The sequence below is a fragment of the Grampus griseus genome, assembly GCF_964374135.1.
Source record: "Grampus griseus genome assembly, chromosome: Y".
NCBI classification, from domain to species: Eukaryota; Metazoa; Chordata; class Mammalia; order Artiodactyla; family Delphinidae; genus Grampus; species Grampus griseus.
This window is the reverse complement of record NC_139016.1, coordinates 17,345,197-17,366,285: the sequence shown is the minus strand read 5'-3', so window position 1 is coordinate 17,366,285 and position 21,089 is coordinate 17,345,197. Positions and strand designations below refer to the sequence as shown.

The 21,089-nt window shown below is 35.0% G+C and overlaps 1 protein-coding gene across 7 annotated transcripts in view; it reads left to right on the top strand.

Moving 5' to 3' along the window:
• The window catches only part of LOC309817678 (lysine-specific demethylase 5D-like), a 44,588-nt gene that overhangs the window by 8,929 nt on the left and 14,570 nt on the right, over window positions 1–21,089 (top strand). For 4 of the 7 annotated variants that reach the window (XM_082646945.1, XM_082646946.1, XM_082646947.1 and 1 more), the window contains exons 9-14: window positions 925–1,083; window positions 1,479–1,598; window positions 1,714–1,872; window positions 2,472–2,588; window positions 13,104–13,285; window positions 13,380–13,542. In XM_082646945.1, the coding sequence (XP_082503071.1) occupies window positions 925–1,083; window positions 1,479–1,598; window positions 1,714–1,872; window positions 2,472–2,588; window positions 13,104–13,285; window positions 13,380–13,542 (900 nt within the window). The remainder of the gene's footprint in view (window positions 1–924; window positions 1,084–1,478; window positions 1,599–1,713; window positions 1,873–2,471; window positions 2,589–13,103; window positions 13,286–13,379; window positions 13,543–21,089) is intronic. The other 3 variants (XM_082646950.1, XM_082646949.1, XM_082646948.1) reach the window with 1 other exon arrangement.

Genomic DNA, 21,089 nt, shown 5'->3' with positions numbered 1-21,089 from the left:
GTGGTGTATATATATAGTATTGGAATTGCTGTGACTGAGGGTAACTGCCTACATACATATATGTAAGTATATGCCAATGTATATATCTGTGTATAAACGTGTATATTTTATAAATTTACATATATTTATGTATGTGTGTAAATACATATATTTACATATACATGTTCTTGACAAATTATTATATCTACAGATTAATAAGAGAATTTATGTGTGTGTGTCTACCTCCATATACTCAGCAGATTTTTTTTTCCCACTCTCAGTTGTGTCTTTCTGCCCTTTACTGATCTTGTTACTTCTGCATTCTCCCAATGTAGCCTATCCTCACTGCAAGTAATTTTTTAGTAATGAATCCTTCCTGGTAAAAGTCTACTAGTGTCTCTTCTTTTTAAAGTGTACTTAATAATAAATTATTTCTGTAGTAGCTAAGGATCCAAGTTGTTAGACCTTGCCTTAATCTTTCTCTCCTTATGACCTATCTAATTCATTATCTAAACTGAAGACAGTTAAATGAAATGGAAACCTATTAAACTTCACATTAGAATAGCAGGTATAACTGGATAGTGGGTCATTGGACCTACTTATATTCAACTTGCAGTCTATACCAGCTATTACTAACATAGGTAATTCTCTGAATGATCTATGCTAGTATGTACCTTCATGCTTTGGGTTTGTACCGTGAAACTTAAATAAAGTCTACTTTTTGTTTCTTCCAACACACGTTAATTATGGTTCATTTCTTAACATGCATAGTAATTATTTATGTTGTCATATTTTTCACCAGACAGTGAAAAGTCATGAGTGAAGTCATGAGTAGAACAATGCATAGTCATTGACTGGTGGTGGCTGTTCAGAATGAATGGTCTGGAAGCCTAGGATAAAGTTTCCTTGAACAAGCAGCTTATATTATTTTATTTTTCCTGGTAGATTGACTCATATGTTTGCCGAATGTGCTCTAGAGGGGATGAAGATGATAAACTTCTTCTTTGTGATGTCTGTGATGACAATTATCACATCTTTTGCCTATTGCCACCCCTTCCTGAAATCCCCAGAGGGGTCTGGAGGTGCCCAAAGTGTATCATGGCGGTAAGGGCTGTCCACCATAGATGTTTTAAATTTAGTTCTTGGTAATTGTTTTTAATACAGACTCCTGGTTTTAGGGAAGAGTAAAGTAGGTTCCTCCATTTTTCTAAGTTAATAACTTTTGTTAGGTTATAATTAGCTATCAGTGACACAGTAAATGAGAGAATGGCTGGGTAGAGTAGCTGTAGGATGGTAGAAATTTAAGACAGACAGGAAGGACTGTAATCCAGATGATGTGAACCAAAGGAACAAAAGGAAATAAGTTTAGTAGATATTAAAGAAACTATTCCACCTGGAAAATTAAAGTGGAGGAATAGCATAAGATATATCTCTAGCTGGTTTTTTGAAGGGGTTTGTTGTCTATTGCCTCTGTCTTACTGAAATATTTTCTATTTCAGGAGTGTAAGAGACCCCCGGAAGCCTTTGGCTTTGAGCAGGCTACCCAGGAGTACACTTTGCAGAGCTTTGGTGAAATGGCTGATTCCTTCAAGGTGGACTACTTCAACATGCCTGTTCACGTATGTGATTGTGGAATGCGGATGTAGGGATTGGTGTCTGATAGTCTTAGTGCTCATGGACACGTGGGGCCAAAATATAGTGGGCTACGATCATCTTTTACACCTGTTATCACAGATGGTACCTACGGAACTTGTGGAGAAGGAATTCTGGAGGCTGGTGAGCAGCATTGAGGAGGATGTGACAGTTGAGTATGGAGCAGACATTCATTCCAAAGAATTTGGCAGTGGTTTTCCTGTTAGCAGTAGCAAAGGAAACCTGTCTCCTGAGGAGGAGGTAATGTGGTTGGTAATTCATATTTACACTGTGACTGGGGAGCAGGCCAATAAAATTTAATGCCATTGGAAAATCTTGTCAGTGACCCAGAATTTGGATAGCCACTATTACTACCACATTTTCCTCTTTGGTATTTTCCTGGGGATAGGCACAAGGAATAGCATGATACCTTGCAGTTATCTGTTAGAATCCACAGTAGTCCTTCCTCTTTCCCCACATGTAATTGTTGGAAGTTACCACCTTTTAGTTACCTGCATAATAGAAAAACACAAATGCTACAACTAACTTGTTCACACATTTATGATTTGAAAGAACTAGGAGGGCATCAAGAAATGGCTTCATTTTATTCTTTAATACAAGGAGATCTCTTACCTACTCAGAGGTCAATTTAGATGTCCTAAATTCTGACTAAATCTTGTTAGCAATCTCTCCCTCAGTGCAGAACCAAAAAATACGATGGATGAAGCAACCTTATTTGGGGTGAAGAAGCTAAAAAAATAATCCATCTCATGTGTTATTGATGAATTATCCCTATAATAATTGTTGTTTTGCCATGCTAGTTACAACCAAGAAAATTAGTGTTTGGTTTTTTTATATAGATTGTCCTACATGTTAAGCCTTATGTGACAATTGATCCAGACCGCAAAAAAGTCTGGATTCTAAGAAGTACTGATTCTAAGAAGATAGAGATTCAGCAAGGCACATTCAGTTTTTGTGTATGTATACTGTGTTACTGTATATATGTTTGTGTGTATGTAGAAACACTTGAAGAGTCTGTTTCCCCCCAGTTTTTTTTTAATAGTATTTACATCAATTGTGGCAAATTGAAAAATATAAATGAAAAGGAAGAAAATCACCCAGAGCTTCTCTTTAAAAAAAAAAAAAAAATTATTTATTTGTTTATTTATTTATTTGGCTGTGCCAGATATTCATTTTGGCATACAGGATCTTCATTGCTGCATGTGGGATCTTTAGTTGCAGCATGCGGGATCTTTCTCTCTTTTTTTTTTCCTCCATTTTGCAGATGTTTCAGCAGCATTTACTATCACAGAAGAAGTGGCAACATGTTCTACTTTTTTTTCTATTTTTATTTATTTTTTGAAAATTATTTTTTTATACAGCAGATTCTTATTAGTTATCCATTTTATACATATTACTGTATCCATGTCAATCCCAATCTCTCAATTCATCCCACCACCCCCACCCCACCCCCCAGCCACTTTCCCCCGTTGGTGTCCATACGTTTGTTCTCTACATCTGTGTCTCAATTTCTGCCCTGCAAACCGGTTCATCGCTACCATTTTTCTAGGTTCCACATATATGCATTAATATTCGGTATTTGTTTTTCTCTTTCTGACTTACTTCACTCTGTATGAGTCTCTAGATCCATCCACGTCTCTACAAATGACCCAATTTCGTTCCCTTTTATGGCTGAGTAATATTCCATTGTATATATGTACCACATCTTCTTGATCTGTTCATCTGTCGATGGGCATTTAGGTTGCTTCCATGACCTGGCTGTTGTAAATAGTGCTGCAATGAACATTGGGGTGCGTGTGTCTTTTTGAATTATGGTTTTCTCTGGATATATGCCCAGTAGTGGGATTGCTGGGTCATATAGTAATTCTGTTTTTAGATTTTTAAGGAACCTGCATACTGTTCTCCACAGTGGCTATGTCAATTTACATTCCCACCAGTAGTGCAAGAGGGTTTCCTTTTCTCCACACCCTCTCCAGCATTTGCTGTTTGTAGATTTTCTGATTATGCCCATTCTAACTGGTGTGAGGTGATAACCTAATTTTAAGTTTGATTTTCATTTCTTTAATAATTTGTGATGTTGAGCATCTTTTCATGTAGTCCTTGAGCATTTGTATGTCTTCTTTAGAGAAATGTCTCTTTAGGTCTTCCACCCATTTTTTCATTGGGTTTTTTGTTTTTTTAATACTGAACTGCATGTGCTGTTTATATACTTAGGAGATTAATCCTTTGTCCATTGATTTCGTTTGCAAATATTATCTCCCATTCTGAGGGTTGCCTTTTCATCTTGTTTGTAATTTCCATTGCTGTGCAAAAGCTTTTAAGTTACATTAAGTCCCATTTGTTTATTTTTGTTTTTATTTCCAGTATTCTAGGAGGTTGGTCAAAAAAGATCTTGCTGTGGTTTATGTCAAAGAGTGTTCTTTCTGTATTTTCCTCTAAGAGTTTTATAGTGTCCAATCTTACATTTAGGTCTTTAGTCTATTTTGAGTTTATTTTTGTGTATGGTGTTGGGAAGTGTCCTAATTTCATTCTTTTACATGTAGCTGTCCAGTTTTCCCAGCACCACTTATTGAAGAGACTGTCTTTACTCCCTTGTATATTCTGGCCTCCTTTGTCATAGATTAGTTGACCACAGGTGCATGGGTTTATCTCTGGGCTTTCTATCCTGTTCCATTGATCTATATTTCTGTTTTTTGTGCCAGTACCCTATTGTCTTGATTACTGTAACTTTGTAGTGTAGTCTGAAGTCAGGGAGTCTGATTCCTCCAACTCTGTTTACATTTTCCCTCAAAATTGCTTTGGCTATTCAGGGTCTTCTGTGTCTCCATACAAATTTTAACATTTTTTGTTCTAGTTCTGTAAAACATGCCATTGGTAATTTGTTAAGGATTGCATTGAATCTGTAGATTGCTTTTAGGTAGTATAGTCATTTTTACTATAGTCATTTTAGTGTTGATTCTTCCAGTCCAAGAACATGATATATCTACCTCTCCATCCGTTTGTATCATCTTTAATTTCTTTCATCAGTCTCTTACAGTTTTCTGCATACAGTCTTTTGCCTCCTTAGGTAGGTTTATTCCTAGGTATTTTATTCTTTTTGTTGCTGTGGTGAATGGGAGTGTTTCCTCCAGCTCTTGACAACTATGATTCTAACTTTACTTTCTCTAAATTTGACTGCTTAGGTACCTTATATGTATTTGTCCTTTGTGGCTGGCTTCTTTCACTTGGTGTACTGTTTTCAGAGTTTATAAACTTCAAGGTTTATATCTTGTAGCATGTGTCATAATTTCCTACATTTGATCTTCTTTTCATTGGTTGATGGATATTTGGGTTGCTTCTGCCTTTTGGCTATATTGAATAATACTTTCATGAATACAGATGTACAGATATCTGTGCAAGACCCTTTTTCAGTTCTTTTGCATATAGTATTCCCAGAGGTGGAATTCCTGAAACATGAAGTTTAATCTTTTGAAGAGCAACCATGTCATTTTTCACAGTGGTTCTGTCATTTTACACTCCCACCAGAAAGGCAATCCAGTACCTTTTTCTGAATAGTACTGTGAAGAATGATCAGACTTATTCCTTATTCTTCTTGTTTCTTATTCTTTAGAGGAAGAGCTTTCAATCTTTCATTATTGATTGTGAAATTAGCTGTGGGCTTTTTATGTATATCCTTTATTATGTTGAGGTATTTTCCTTCTTTTCCTTGTTTGTTAATGTTTTATTATGAAAGAGTATTGAATTTGTTAAGTGAACATTCCTGTACACTTTTGGTTTGAACACCAGTTTCCATTTTTCTTGAGTATGTATTTAGGAATGGAATTACTGGATTACGTGATAATCTATGTTTAATTTGTTAAACTGTTTACCACACCACTAGTAGCAAATGAGGGTTCCGCTTTCCACATGGCTACTAATGCTTGTTATTGACTGTTACATGGTTGTAGTCATCTCATTATAATAACTAATGTCAAGCATCTTTTCATGTGTATGTTGACCATTTATGTAACTCCTTTGGAGAAATACCTATTTAGGTCCTTTTCATATTTTAATTGAAGTTTTTGACTTTTGTAGTTGATATTTTTCAAATTATGGTAAAATATGCATAATATAAAATTTACTGTATTATTTTTAATTATATACTTGAGTGGCATTAAGTACAGTCACAAGGTCATGCAACCATCACCATCATCCTTTCTTATCACCCCAAACACAAACTTTGTACCCATTAAATAATTTCCCATTCTCCTTTCCCTCCAGCTTCTAGTAACCACTGTTATTTTCTGCCTATGAATTTGACTGCCCTAGATATGTCATGTAAATGGAGTCATACTTCTGTGTCTTGCTTATTGCATTTAGCATAGTGTCTTAAAGATTCATCAGTATTGTAGCATATAACAGAATTTCATTCCTTTCTAAAACTGAATAATATATATATATATAGCACATTTTGTTCATTAATTCTTCTGTTGTTGGACATTTGGATTGTTTGTATCTTTTTGCCATTGTGAATAATGCTTTTGTGAACATTGGTGTAGCAAATTTCTTTTTGACTTCCTGCTTTTATTTGGGTATAGGCTTAGATTAGAATTACTAGATTATATAATTTGAAACCCCAACAGCAGCGATTCCATTTTACATTCTGTCCAGCAGCGCACCAGGTTTCTAATTTCTCCATGTATAGGTCAACACATGTCTTCTGCTATTTGTCTTTTGGTCAGTTTGTGGGCTGGTTTTTTGTTTTGGTAATAGCAGTTTCCTAATGTGTGAAAGTAAACTATTATCTTCCATCTGGATTTGCATTTCCCTAAATGATGAGGCGCTGAGAATCTTTTCATGTACTTGTTGCCGACTTTGGAGTCTTACAGCTTTAGCTCTTTTGTATATCTCTTTGACTTACTTGGAGTTGAAATTTTGTATGTGGGCCAGCCTCATTCTTTTGTAGTGGATATCTAAGTTTCCTATTTATTGGAAAGGCTGTCCTTCCCCATTAAGTGGTGTTGACACCCTTGTCAAAATCAGTTGACTGTATTTGCAGTAATTTATTTCTGGGCTTTCTGTTCTATTCCATCGGTCTCTAATGTATCCTATGCCAGTACCACACTGATTTCTGTAGCTTCTTGAAACGTAATACCTTCAACTGTACTTTGTGGCTATTTGGTGTCCTTGAGATTCCATGTGAATTTTAGGGTGGATTTTTCTATTTCAGGAAAATTTTAGATGGATTTTTTCACTTCTCCATTGTTGTTTGAATTTTGATAAAGATTGAGTCTGTAGAATACTTCGGTAGTATTGACATCTTAAGTCTTAGAATTCATGAACACAGATGTGTTTCCATTAATTATGTCTTTAATATCTTTCAGCGATGTTTTGTAGTTTTTAATGTTTGTATACTTCTACTGCTTGGTATTCATTTTGATACTGTTGTTAGTAGAATTATTTACTTAATTTTCTTTTTGGATTGTTAATTGTCAGCTTTTAAAAATGCAACTGTTTTTTGTAGGTTGATTTCTGTAGCGTGCAACTTCACTAAGTTTATTTGTTGTAACAGGTTTTTGGTAGATTTTTTAGGGTTCTTTACGTATAGGATAATGTCATCTGCAAACAGATGATTTTACTTCTTCCTTTTCAATTTTGATTGCATTTTTTTTTTCTTGACTAATTGTTGTGACTGTAACTTGCAATTCCGTGTTGAATGGAAATGGTGAAAGTAGGCATTTGACTTGTTTCTGATCTTAGGGGCAAAGCTTCAGTCTTTTAATATTGAATTGAGTATAATGTCATCTAGAGGTTTTTCATATGTAGTCTTTATCGTCCTGAAGAAATTTCTGTTTCCTTCCATTTCTTGTTTGTATTAGGAAAAGTTGTAGAATTTTGTCAGATGTGCTTTTTCTGAATAACTTAAGAGGATTGTGTGTCTTTTTCCCTTACATTTTATTAATGAAAAGTTTACATTCATTAATTTTTGTATGTTGAACCATTTTTGCATTTCGGGAATAAATTCCAGTTACAAGTGGAATTTCCACTTCCACTTATAAGCGGTGTAGTATTCTAATGTGTAGCTGAATTAGATTTGCTCATATTATACTTTGTTGAGGTTATTGTTGACTTTGAGTTCTTATGTATGTTTGGAATAAAAGACCCTTATCAGATACATGACTTAACGTGACTTAAAAGAGTTTTTTGTCGTATTACAGGATTAAAAATAATTTTGATAGTGTTCTGAAAAGTGCTCATTTTAAAGAAGTGCAATTTTTTTTTTTTTTTTTTTTTTTTTTTGTCGCCTGTACTTTTTGTGTTATTTTCAGAATCCACCAAATCCAAAGCAGTGAAGATTTACCACTGTGTTTTCTTTTTCTAGTTAGGTCTTGGACCCATTTTGTTTTACTTTTCCCTTACAATGTGAAATAAAGTTTCAGCTTCATTCTTTTGAAGTTAAATATCCAGTAGTCATAGCACCATTTCTCGAAGAGACTGCTCTTTCTCCACTGAGTAGTTTTGGCATCCTTGTCAAAATTGACATAGAAATGTGGCTTTGTTTATGATCTCTCATTTTTACTCCATTAGTCTAAATGCTACCCTGTTTTGATTACTCTAGCTTTGTGGTAAATTTAGAAATTTGAAACTGTGAATCCTTCAACTTTGTTCTTTTTCAAGACTGGCTGTTCTGGATCACTTGTAATTGTATTTGAATATTAAGATTGGCTTACCAGTACTGCTAAGAAGGTCATTGCAATTTTGATAAGGGTTGCATTGAATGTGTAGATTGCTTTGAGTACTTTTGCCACGTTAATGATATTAAGACTTCTAACCAGGGCTTCTCTGGTAGCGCAGTGTTTGAGAGTCTGCCTGCCAATGCGGGGGACACGGGTTCGAGCGCTGGTCTGGGAGGATCCCACATGCTGCGGAGCAACTTGGCCAGTGAGCCACAACTACTGAGCCTGCGCGTCTGGAGCTTGTGCTCCACAGCAGGAGAGGCCGCAACAGTGAGAGGCCCGCGCACCACGATGAAGAGTGGCCCCCGCTCGCCGCAACTAGAGAAAGCCCTCGCACAGAAACGAGGACCCAACACAGCCAAAAATAAATAAATAAATAAATAAATAAAGACTTTTAACCTATGAACACATATCTCTTTCCATTTCTTTGTCTTGTTTAATTTTGTCAGCAGAGCTTTGTGGTTTTCATTGTATTAGTTTTTCATCTCTGATTAAATTTATTCCTAAATATTTTATTCTTTATAATGCTGTTTTTAACAGACTTGTTTTTTAAATTTTCTTTTCAGGTAAAGAAGCACAATTGAATTTTGTGTGATTGTGTGTTGTGTAACTTAGCTGAATTCCTTTACTAGCTCGGTTTTTTATGGGTACATTCTTCAGGATTTTCTGTGTATTAGATCATGTGGTATGCAAATATAGCTATACATCTACTTTACTTAATATTTTAAAATTTTTCTGCTAAATTGCTTTGCATAGAACTTACACTACAGTACTGAATGGACGTGGCAAAATGTTGGAATCCTTGTCTTGTTCCTGATCTTAGAGGAAAGCTTTCAGTCTTTAATCATTGAGTATGATATTAGCTGTGGGTTTTTCACAAGTGCTTTTAGTAGGTTGAGAAAGTTCTCTTTTAATCTGAGACTGTTGAGGATAGTTACCATGAAAGGGTGCTGATTATTGTTAAATGCATCAGTTAGGATGATCATGAGTTTTTTAACCCTTTTTATTTTACTGATATAGGGTAGTACATTGGCTGGTTTTTATATTTGAACCATCCTCTATATTCCTGGGACAATTTCACTGGATCATGATGTATAATCCTTTTAATAAGCAGCTAGACTTGGTTTGTTAGTATTTGCTGAAGTGCCTTGTATCAGTGTATAATGTATAGCGGTTTGTAGTTCTTGTGTGCTGTCTTTGTCTGACTTGATGTCATAAAGTGAGTTAAGGATGCATTCCTTTTCTGGTTTTCAGAGAGTTTGAGTCAGATTGCAGTTTTTCTTGTAATTTTTCTTTCACTGGTAGAATTCACCAGTGAAGCCATCTCATTCTAGCATTTCTTTGTTCAAAGGTTTTAGATTACTGATTAAATCTCTTTATGTGTTATCAGTCTTCACATTTTTTATTTCTTGAGTCAGTTTGGGGAGATTGTTTTTAGTAGATTGTTCATTTCATCTAGATTATATGATTTGTTGGTATACAGTTTTTACATTGTCCTCTTATATAATACCTTTTTCTGTGAAGTTTTCAGTTATACCCATTTTCTTTTGTGATTTTAGTCATTTGAACTTCTTTCTCTTAGATTAAGCTTTTTCAGTTGTTATTCATCTGTCTCAAAGTATCTTTTAATTTCTCCTTTGTGAGTTCATCTTTGACCCATGGTTTTTAAAAGTGTGTAGTTTAATTTTCACATATCTGTAAATTTTCTGGTTTTTCATTGGATATTGATCTCTAGTTCCATTTGTTTGTGGTGCAGAAAGATTTTATTATTTTAGTTTTTTTATACTTCATTGGGATTTGTTTTATGGCCTAACATGTTTTATCCTGGGGAATGGTCTGTTTTACACTTGTGAAAAATATGAATTCTGCTGTTACTGGATGGGATTGTCTGTGTCTACCTTAAGCTGATTTATAGTGTTGTTCACATTTCCTATTTTCATATTCATATCTGCTCTGGTGGTGTTCTGGCCATTATTGTCTTAGCAATATTAAAACCTTCAATTATTTTTATAGAATTTTCTATTTCTCCCTTCAACTTTGTCAATTTTTGCTTCATTTATATTGGGGCTAGTTTTTAGGTGTGTGTTGTTTTGTCTTCTTGATGGATTGACCATTCTTATCAATGTATAATGTCTTTTTATCTTGAATAATTCTCAAAATCTATCTTGTCTGATAGTGATACAATGACCCCATCTCTCCTTTGGTTACTATTTGCACAAAATAAGTTCTTCAGATTTTTTCCCTTTTAATTTGTGTTTAAGGCTTTGAGTCTTTTCAAGACATAATAGATCAGGTCTTTTTCTTATTCTGCCAGTTTCTGCCTTTTAATTGAAGAGGCATTCCTCTTCGATCCATTTACATTTAAGGTATTTACTGATAATGAAGAACTTAATTCTGCTCTTTTTTTCTTACGTCGTTAATCATTTTTCTTCTCAATTCCCACATTACTCCTTCATTTTGGGTTTAATTTTTAATTGATTATTTTTCTCCTTTATTACTCATTTATCATTGCTCTTTTGTGTTTAATTGATTGTTTAATTGACTTTTTTCCTCAGTATGTCATTTCCCTTTTTGTATATTTTTTAGTTATTTTCTTGGTGGTTACCTTATACAACTAATATATATTACACTTGGTTAATACCACCTTAGTTTTAAACATTGTTCCTGCACAGAGTCTTCTCTATCCCTTTGTTATTATGGTAAATTATATCTTCATAAATTGTGTGCCCATTAACATAGACTTATAATTATTATTTTATATCAATACATTTGTGTTTATATCATAAGGGTAAAAAGAGTCACAAATCAGAACTGCAATAGTATTGAGCTTTTACATTTATACATGTAGTTACCTGTATCATATTTTCTCATAAATCTTTGAGTTACCATCTAGTGATTTTTGAACTTTTGCCTAGATAACTCTCTTTACTATTTCTTGTGGTGCAGATCCCTCATTTTTGTTTGGGAATGTCAGTTTGTCCTTCAGTTTTGATGGATAGTTTTTATCAGTTATAGAATTCTTGACTTATTTATTTTTTCTTTTATAACTTACAATATGTTAGCCTACTGTCTGTGGTTTCCATAGTTTCTAGTGAGAAATAGGCTAATCATATTGAGAATACTTTGTAGGAGAGATAACACTTCTCTCTTGCTGCTTGTAAGAATCACTATCAGCTTCCAATAGTTTGGCTATGCTTGGATTGCATTAGGCTTGTTGGATGTGTAGATTAATATCTTTAGGGAAGTTTTCAGCTGTTATTTCTTCAAATATTCTATTTCTTGTTTTATCTTCTCTCCCTTTAGGACTCTTATTAAGAGTATGTTGGTTTGCTTCAATGTTTCCCACAGCTGACTTAAAGGCTCTGTTCATTTTCCTTTATTCTTTATGCTCCTCAGTGTAAATAATCTCAATTGACCTGTCTTCGGATTTCCTGATACTAAGTTCTGACTTTTCATTCTATTGAACTGCTCCAGTGAATTTTTTGCTTCAAATATGATACTTTTCAGCTCCAGAATTTCTATTTGAGACCTTTTTTTTCTTCTGTCTCTCGAGTTTTCTGAGGAGACATTGGTCTCCTGGTTTCCTTTGGTTCTTTGTCAATGGTTTCCTTTAGCTTTTTGAGCATATTTAAGATGCTGAAAGCCTTTTTCTAGCAAGTCCAGTGTCTCTGCTCTCTCAGTGACAGTTTCTCTTCTTTTTTTTTTCCCCTGTCATTGAATGGGTCATATTTTCTGGGTTTTTTTTTTTTTTTTTTTTTGCATGCATCATAATTTTTTATTGACAGCTGAACATTTTGAGTATTTTAATGTGACAGCTCTGGAAATCATATTCTCCTTCCCTTGGGGTATTTGTTGCTATTTTTTGGGATTGTGTAGTGTGTATGTTTTATATGACTTTTTTTAAAGGATTTTGCAAAGAAAAATTTTTTGTTAGATCTCTGAATACTCTTATTAAATTCTTTGCAGATTGGCTCTGTGTATGACCTTTCAATGCATAGATATTTACAACTCATCACTTAAGCACAGCTTGGAGGTATAGCAAGAGGTGGTATTCCTTGAAATATAAGGAAGCTTTCAAAAGCAGGAGTTTTGGAGTTTTTCCTCCCAAGTGTACTGCAGTATCTGTTGTTTCACCCAACCGCTTTTTCCTACTCTGAGATTTCACCAGTGACTTTGATACTCCAAAAAATGAATTAATAACAATGTGTCAAACACAACCAAGAAATAAATGAGATGGTATAAATAATTTACTTAATAATTTAGTAGTTTGGAAGTAAGAGACAGCCTAAAATATCCTATGGAAACTACCCAGAGTAGTACTAAGGTTTGGGCAAGACTTCCAGAATAATATATCTGTGTGTGTTTGTTTTGGACAAGTAATAGAAAGGCATAAAGAAAAGAAAAATATGATGATATTTAGAAGATGTAAGTAATTTAAGGAGTAACATCGTTGTCTGTAAATTTTCATTAGGGGCACAGCATACCTGGAGTGTAACTGAGATAAAGTGATTTTAAAGAACATTTATGAAGAGTGTTAATTTCAGGGGCAGATAAATCTTAACTGGATTATAGATAATTAATATTTTGAGTCATAGTCTTCCCTCTCTATGCAGAAAAATGATTTGCATTCAGAAAACACAGTGGACCTTCTGTGGGCCCATGAAAACTAGGTTTTTATTCCCAAACTAGAGCAAGCAGTTATCTTTCTTCACCCACCTGCTCCCTACTCACTCTGGTAAATCTCTGACCTGACAGGAGTATGCAAACAGTGGATGGAACCTGAATGTGATGCCAGTGCTGGATCAGTCTGTTCTCTGCCACATTAATGCAGATATCTCAGGCATGAAGGTTCCCTGGCTCTATGTAGGCATGGTATTCTCAGCATTTTGTTGGCATATTGAGGATCACTGGAGTTACTCCATTAACTACCTACACTGGTGAGCAGGCTCCAAATGGCTGGGATGGATATCAAGATTCCCTCAGTATGCAAGGATATTTCCAGTCTTTATGTGTCTCTCTTTACCTGAGCAGGGGTGAGCCGAAGACCTGGTATGGTGTACCCTCACTGGCAGCAGAGCATTTGGAGGAGGTGATGAAGAGGCTAACACCTGAGCTCTTTGATAGCCAGCCTGACCTCCTACATCAGCTCGTCACCCTCATGAATCCCAACACCCTCATGTCTCATGGTGTGCCAGTAAGTACCTGGAAATAGGGGACAAATGGATTTAATGTTTGCCATGAAGTGAATGGCAGTGAATGAAAAACTTAGTTTTGGAGGAAATAAAAGTTTTGGAGACTGGGTTTAGCAATGCATCTCTCTTTCCCTTTATATGCTATTTCAAGCTGCAATCCTGTGTAGACCACCAGGGTGTGGGGTATCCTTAAGATGAAGAGAAAAAAATCAGAAAATTATTGAACAGCATAAAACCTAAAACCTTGTTTCTGGCCTTTTAATCTGCCTCATAGTCTGTAATAGGTTTTCTGATAACATTACTGGATATAGATTCTAATTTTATAGTGCTTAAACAGAGGTGGGAGGGGTGGTTTCAGACTTCAAATTTTTCAGGATTCATTTATATCACCCTGTTTTGCAAAGGTTACTAAGCCAGGAATTTCTAGGAGATAAAATAGCACACTCTCTCTGTCTGCAACACACTACACATTTTCTCATTTGAACACTTTTAGATTTAGATTAACCTCCACAAAACATTTTCATAACTTTTATGTCCATCTCCCTCAGTTTTTCCATCCACATAAAATGGACTTGACACCTCCAGTACTCTCTTCCAGTTCTGACATTTTACAAGTTCTTGAATTTTTTCTTTCTTCCTAATAACATCACTATTGTTTCATTAAAAAACATAGCCCTGAATATTGATTATAATGAGATCATACAGCTAATCTAGTTTTACCATTTTTCTTGCCTCATGATTCTTACTTTTTTTCCCCCACATATATTGGGGACTACCATTCATATTCGGGACTAGAATTTGTGCATCATCTTTTTTTTTTGTAATCTAATTTGCTGATGTAGTTATTCATAGTATTTTCTTATTATCCTTTTTATTTATGTAAAGTTAGCAGTAATCCACTTTCATTTCTGATTTTAATAATTTGTCTTGTCTCTCTTTGTCATACTCTTCTTAAAGGTTTCTCAATTTTGTTAATCATTTCAAGCAACTAGGTTATGGTTTTGGTGATTCTCTGTTGGTTTTCTATTCTCTATTTTACTTATTTTGTTAAGAAATTGACCCTTTTATAAATATATCATGTCCGTCTTCATTGCTTGACAATTTTTTACTTGAAGTCTAATTTCATCTCATATTCCTACAACCACTCCTACTCTCTTTTCATCACTATTTACCTGTAGTCTATTTTTTCATTGTTTTACTTTGAGTCCACTTGTGTCTTATTTGTAGGTGAGTTTCTTATAAAGAAGATAATAGTTGAATGAAGTTTTTTATTAATTCTGCCAGTCTTTGCTTTTTGAAACTTTAATTTTAAACTTAATATAATTGTCAGTAAGGAAGAACTTTACTTCTTTCTGCCATTTGTTGTTTTGTGCATGTCCTGAATCTTTTTTTTTTTTTTTTTCTGAATCTTTTTTATTCCTCAGTTATTCCATTACTTCCTTCCTTGTGATTAATTGGTTTATTCCAGTTTAATTCTACTTAATGCCCTTATCTGGTGTTTATTTTCTAGTTATTTTCTTAATGGTTACCTTGGTGATTACAATTACTGTTTTAAAACAATCTGGTCTGAATTAATACCAATTTATTTTCAATAGTAAGTTTCAAACAAAATTCTTCGTTCCTATGTAGGTCTGTCCCTCTTCTTTTATATTATTATTGTCACAAATTACTTGTTTGCCCTTGGACATGGTATTAAAATTTTCATTCCATGCACTTGTCATTTATAAAGAAAATAGGAGTCATAAAAAATGCACCACTGGTTTTTGTGTTTGCCAATTTAGATACCTTTTTCAGTGTTCTTATTTTCTTTGTATGGATTCTGGTTACACTCTAGTGTCCTTTAATTTCAGTCTGAAGGACTCCCTTTAACATTTCTTACAGAGCACACATATCTGCTAGACACAAACTTCCTCAGCTTTTGATTCTCTAGGAATAGCTCTCTTTTTTTTAATTTCCTTTTTTTTTAAATTAATTTTTATTGGAGTACAGTTGCTTTACAGTGTTGTGTTAGTTTCTGCTCTACAGCAAATTGAATCAGTTATACATAGAAATATATCCCTTCTTTTTTGGATTTCCTTCCCATTTAGGTCACAACAGAGTATAAAATTCCCTGTACTGTGCAGTAGGTTCTTGGTAGTTATCTATTTTATACATAGTAGTGTATATACGTCAATCCAGTAGTGTATATATGTCAATCCCAATCTCCCAATTCATCCCACCCCTCCTTTCCCGCCTTGGTGTCCTTATGTTTTGTTCTCTACATCTGTGTCTCTGTTTCTGCTTTGCAAATAAATTCATCTGTATCGTTTTTCTAGATTCCACATATAAGCAATGTTATCTTTATTTCTTCTTCATTCTTTTTTCTTTCATCACTCTGTGTTATCGCAAACTTCTGACATCCCTGATTTCTGATGAGAAATCTGCTGATAGTCTTATTGAGGATTCATTATATATGATAAATTGCTTCTCCGTTGCTACTCTCAAGATTCTGTCTTTGGTTTTGGCTTTTGAGAGTTTGGTTAAAGTTTTTAAATTTATTCTACTTAGAGTGGATTGAGTGGATTGAGCTTCTTGGATGTGCACACTTTTTCCTAAAATTTGGGAATTGTTCAGCCATTATTTCTTCAAATGTCTTTCTGCCATTTTATTTCTGTCCTCTTTCTCTGGAGTTCCGTAATGCATGTATTGATGTTGTTATTGGTGTCCCACAGGTGTTTTAGGTTATTTTTCTTTATTCTTTTTTCTCCAGTGCTTCTCAGACTGAATAATCTCAGTCAACCTATTTTAAAGCTTGCTGATTTTTTCTTTAGCCTACCCAAATCTGTTGAAACCATCCAGTGACTTTCTCCCCTTAATTATTTTCATTTATAGCTTAGGAATACTTCTCTGTCTCCTTTTTGTAATTTTTTTCTTTATTGAAATTCTCTATTTGCAGGGGACACCATTCCCCTGTTTTTCTTCAGTCCTTTGAACAGTATTTTAACTATGCTTATTTAAGACAGTTGATTTTCAGATTTTGTCAGGTCCAGTTTTCAGGGATAGTTTTGTTGAATAGGCCATACTTTCCTATTTTTTCATTTGCCTTCTAATATTTTCTCTTTTTTTTTTACATCTTTATTGGGGTATAATTGCTTTACAGTGGTGTGTTAGTTTCTGCTTTATAACAAAGTGAATCAGTTATACATATTTTCTTGAAAATAGGACTTCTGAGTATTGTATTGTGGCAGCTCCAGAAATCAGATTATGTCATTACCACCTCCTCTCAGTATTTGTTATTACTGCTTTTGTGGTAGCGTTGTTGTTTAGTGACTTTTCTGAACTAATTTGGGGGTTGTCATTTGAGATAATGCATAATACAAATACATAATACAAAATACACTGTAGAAAATAAACGATTTAAAAGTGAATAATTCAGTGGGTTAAGTACATCCACAGTGTTGTGCAACTACCACCTCTGTGTAGTTCCAAAAACAAATCTTTGGCCATCTAGTCAGTCTCCATTCACCCCTTTCTCCTAGTCCTTGAGCCAAAGACTTATTTTTGGTCTGTACAGATGACCTATTCTGGATATTTCCTGTAAATGTAATTGTACAGTATGTGGCCTTCGTGTCTCACTTTCTTTCACTTACTATAATTCCAGGGTTTATCCATGTTGTAGCATGTCAGTTTGTCATTGATTTTTTGGCCTAAAAGTATTCCATTATATATGTATGCCACATTTTGTTTATCCATTCTTCTCTCCATAGACATTTAGGTTTTTTCCACTTTTTGACTATTGTGAATAATAATGCTTTTCAACATTTGTCTATAAAAATGTTTGAGCAGTTTTTTCTTTAAGGATTTTTTTGATGTGGACCATTTTCTTTTAAGTTTTTTTATTAAATTTGTTACAATATTACCTCTTTTTATGTTTTATGCTTTTATGTTTTATGTTTCAGTTTTCTGGACTAGAGGCATTTGGGACCTTAGCTCCCGGACCAGAGATCAAACCCGCACCCCTACATTGGAAAGCAAAGATGTTTTTTTAACATCTTTATTGGAGTATAATTTCTTTACAATGTTGTGTTAGTTTCTGCTGTATAACAAAGCAAATCAGCTATATGTGTGCATACATCCGCATATCCCCTCTCTCTTAAACCTCCCTCCCACCCTTCCTATCCCCCCCACTAGGTGGTCACAAAGCACTGAGCTGATCTCCCTGTGCTATGCAGCAGCTTCCCACTAGCCATCCATTTTACATTTGGTAGTGTAGATATGTTAGTGCTACTCTCTTACTTCATCCCGGCTTACTCTTCCCACGCCCCTCCGTGTCCTCAGGTCCATTCTCTACGTCTCCATCTTTATTCCTGTTGAGCCCCTAGGTTCATCACATCCATTTATTTTAGATTCCATATATATGTATTAGCATATGGTGTTTGTTTTTCTCTTTCTGGCTTACTTCACTCTGTATGACACACTGTAGGTCCATCCACCTCACTACAAATAACTCAGTTTGGTTTCTTGTATATTTTGGAGATTTATCCTTTGTCAGTTGCTTCATTTGCAAATATTTTCTCCCATTCTGAGGGTTGTCTTTTTGTCTTGTTTATGGTTTCCTTTGCTGTCGAAACATTTTAAGTTTCATTAGGTCCCATTTGTTTACTTTTGTTTTTATTTTAATTAATCTAGGAGTTGGATCTGTAGTGGAATAACTGAGGACATGGAAAGGAGACGTGACCCATAAGCCAGAACCCCTCTGCAAAGCAAGGGGCTGGCAGCCCTCGGCAAACCGAGGGCGGGCGAATAAGCCAGGACTGCAGGCAGTCCTGGATACTCTGGGCACTGATCCATGAAATGACCTCAGTATAATCAGAACACAAGGAAACGTCCTTGTGTTACTTTAGTATAATCAGAATGATGGGAACATGAGGAGATGTCCTTGTGCTGCTTATGAGCTCAAGGACGAAGCACGGCATGTCTTCAAGAAAGCCCATTGTTGCCTATAATCAATAAAAGCATATGTTGCTGCTTTGGCATTTCTGGAATGTTAAGAAAACAAGTCTTAAGGTGTAAACATAGATAATGCTTAAATAAAACCTACCACAGCAGGACAGACGGCGCTGTTCTGCCTGAGCCAGCGGCAGCCCTCTACTGCTGTGCTTCGGCACAGTTCATCCCATGTGATGAGCTTGCTTTCGGAAACCCTGTCATAAGATAAACTGCAACAGGATCAAAAAGGATCTTGCTGTGATTTATGTCATAGAGTGTTCTGGTTATTGTAAATAGAGCTGCAGTGAATATTGTGGTACATGTCTCTTTTTGAACTATGGTTTTTTCACACTATATACCCAGTAGTGGGATGGCTGGGTCATATGGTAGTTCTATTTGTAGTTTTCTGAGGAACCTCCATACTGTTCTCCATAGTGGCTGTATCAGTTTACATTCCCACCACCCTTTCCGGCATTTATTGTTTGTAGATTTTTTGATGATGGCCATTCTGACCGGTGTGAGATGATATCTCATTGTAGTTTTGATTTACATTTCTCTAATGATGAATGATGAACATTCTTTCATGTGTTTGTTGGCCATCTGTATATCTTCTTGGGAGAAATGTCTGTTTACGTCTTCTGCCCATTTTTGGATTGGGTTGATTGTTTTTTTGATATTAAGCTGCATGAGCTGATTGTGTATTTCAGAAATTAATCCTTTGTGAATTGCTTCATTTGCAAATACTTTCTCCCATTCTCAGGGTTGTCTTTGTGTCTTCTTTATGGTTTCCTTTGCTGTGGAAAAGCTTTTAAGTTTCATCAGGCCCAATTGTTTATTTTTGTTTTTATTGCCATTTCTCTAGGAGGTGGGTCAAAAAGGATCTTGCTGTGATTTGTGTCATAGAGAGCTGCCTGTGTTTCCCTCTAAGAGTTTTGCAGTGTCTGGCCTTACATTTAGGTCTTTAATCCATTTTGAGTTTTTGTGTATGGTGTTAGGAAGAGTTCTAACTTCATTCTTTTACATGTAGCTGTGCAGTTTTCCCAGCACCACTTATTGAAGAGACTGTCTTTTCTCCACTCTGTATTCTTGCCTCCTTTGTCGTACATAAGGTGACCAAAGATGCATGGTTTATCTCTGGGCTTTCTATCCTGTTGCATTGATCTATATTTCTTTTATTGTGCCAGTACCATACGGTCTTGATTACTGTAGCTTTGTAATATAGTCTGAAGTCCAGGAGCCTGATTCCTCCAGCTCTGTTTTTCTTTCTCAAGATTGCTTTGGCTATTTGGGGTCTTTCGTGTTTCCATACAAATTGTGGCATTTTTTTGTTATAGTTCTGTGAAAAATGCCAGGGGTAGTTTGATAGGGATTGCATTGAATCTGTAGATTGTTTTGGGTAGTAGAGTCATTTTCACAATGTTGATTCTTGCAATCCAAGAACATGGTATATCTCTCCATCTATTTGTATCATCTTTAATTTCTTTCATCAGTGTCTTATAGTTTTCTGCATACAGGTCTTGTGTCTCCTTAGATAGGTTTATTCCTAGATATTTTATTCTTTTTGTTGCAATCGTTATTTTTTCAAAAGCTTTTTCTGCATCTGTTGAGATGATCACATGGTTTTTCTCCATCAGTTTGTTAATATGGTGTATCACATTGATTGATTTGCACATATTGAAGAATCTTTGCATTCCTGGAAGAAACCCCACTTGGTCATGGTGTATGATCCTTTTAATGTGCTGTCAGATTCTGTTTGCTAGTATTTTTTTGAGGATTTTTGTTTCTATGTTCATCAGTGATATTGGCCTGTAGTTTTCTTTCTTTGTGACATCTTGTCTGGTTTTGGTATCAAGGCATTGGTGGCCTTGTAGAATGACCCTGGGAGTGTTCCTCCCTCTGCTGTGAAGAGTTTGAGAAGGATGGTTATTAGCTTTTCTCTAAATGTTTGATAGAATTCACCTGTGAAACCATCTGGTCCTCGAATTTTGTTGGCTGGAAGATTGTTAAGCACAGTTTCAATTTCATTACTTGCGATTGGTCTGTTCATGTTTTCTGTTTCTTCCTGGTTCAGTCTTAGAAGGTTATATCTTTCTAAGAATTTGTCCATTTCTTCCAGGTTGTCCATTTTATTGGCATAAAGTTGCTTGAAGTAGACTCTCATGATCCTTTGTATTTCTGCAGTGTCAGTGTTACTTCTTTTTCATTTCTAATTCTGATGATTTGAGTCTTCTCCCTTTTTTTCTGGATGAGCCTGGCTAATGGTTTATTAATTTTGTTTATCTTCTCAAAGAGCCAGCTTTTAGTTTTATCAGTCTTTGCTAATGTTTCTTTTATTTTTTTTTCATTTATTTCTGATCTGATCTTTATGATTATTTTCTTTCTGCTAACTTCAGGCTTTTTTGGTTCTTTTTTCTCTAATTGCTTAAGGTGTAAGGTTATGTTGTTTATTTGAGATGTTTCTTGTGGTAGGGTTGTATTGCTCTAAACTTCTCTCTTAGAACTGCTTTTGCTGTTTCCCATAGGTTTTGGATCATTATGCTTTCATTTTCCTTTCTCTCTAGGTACTTTTTGTTTTCCTCTT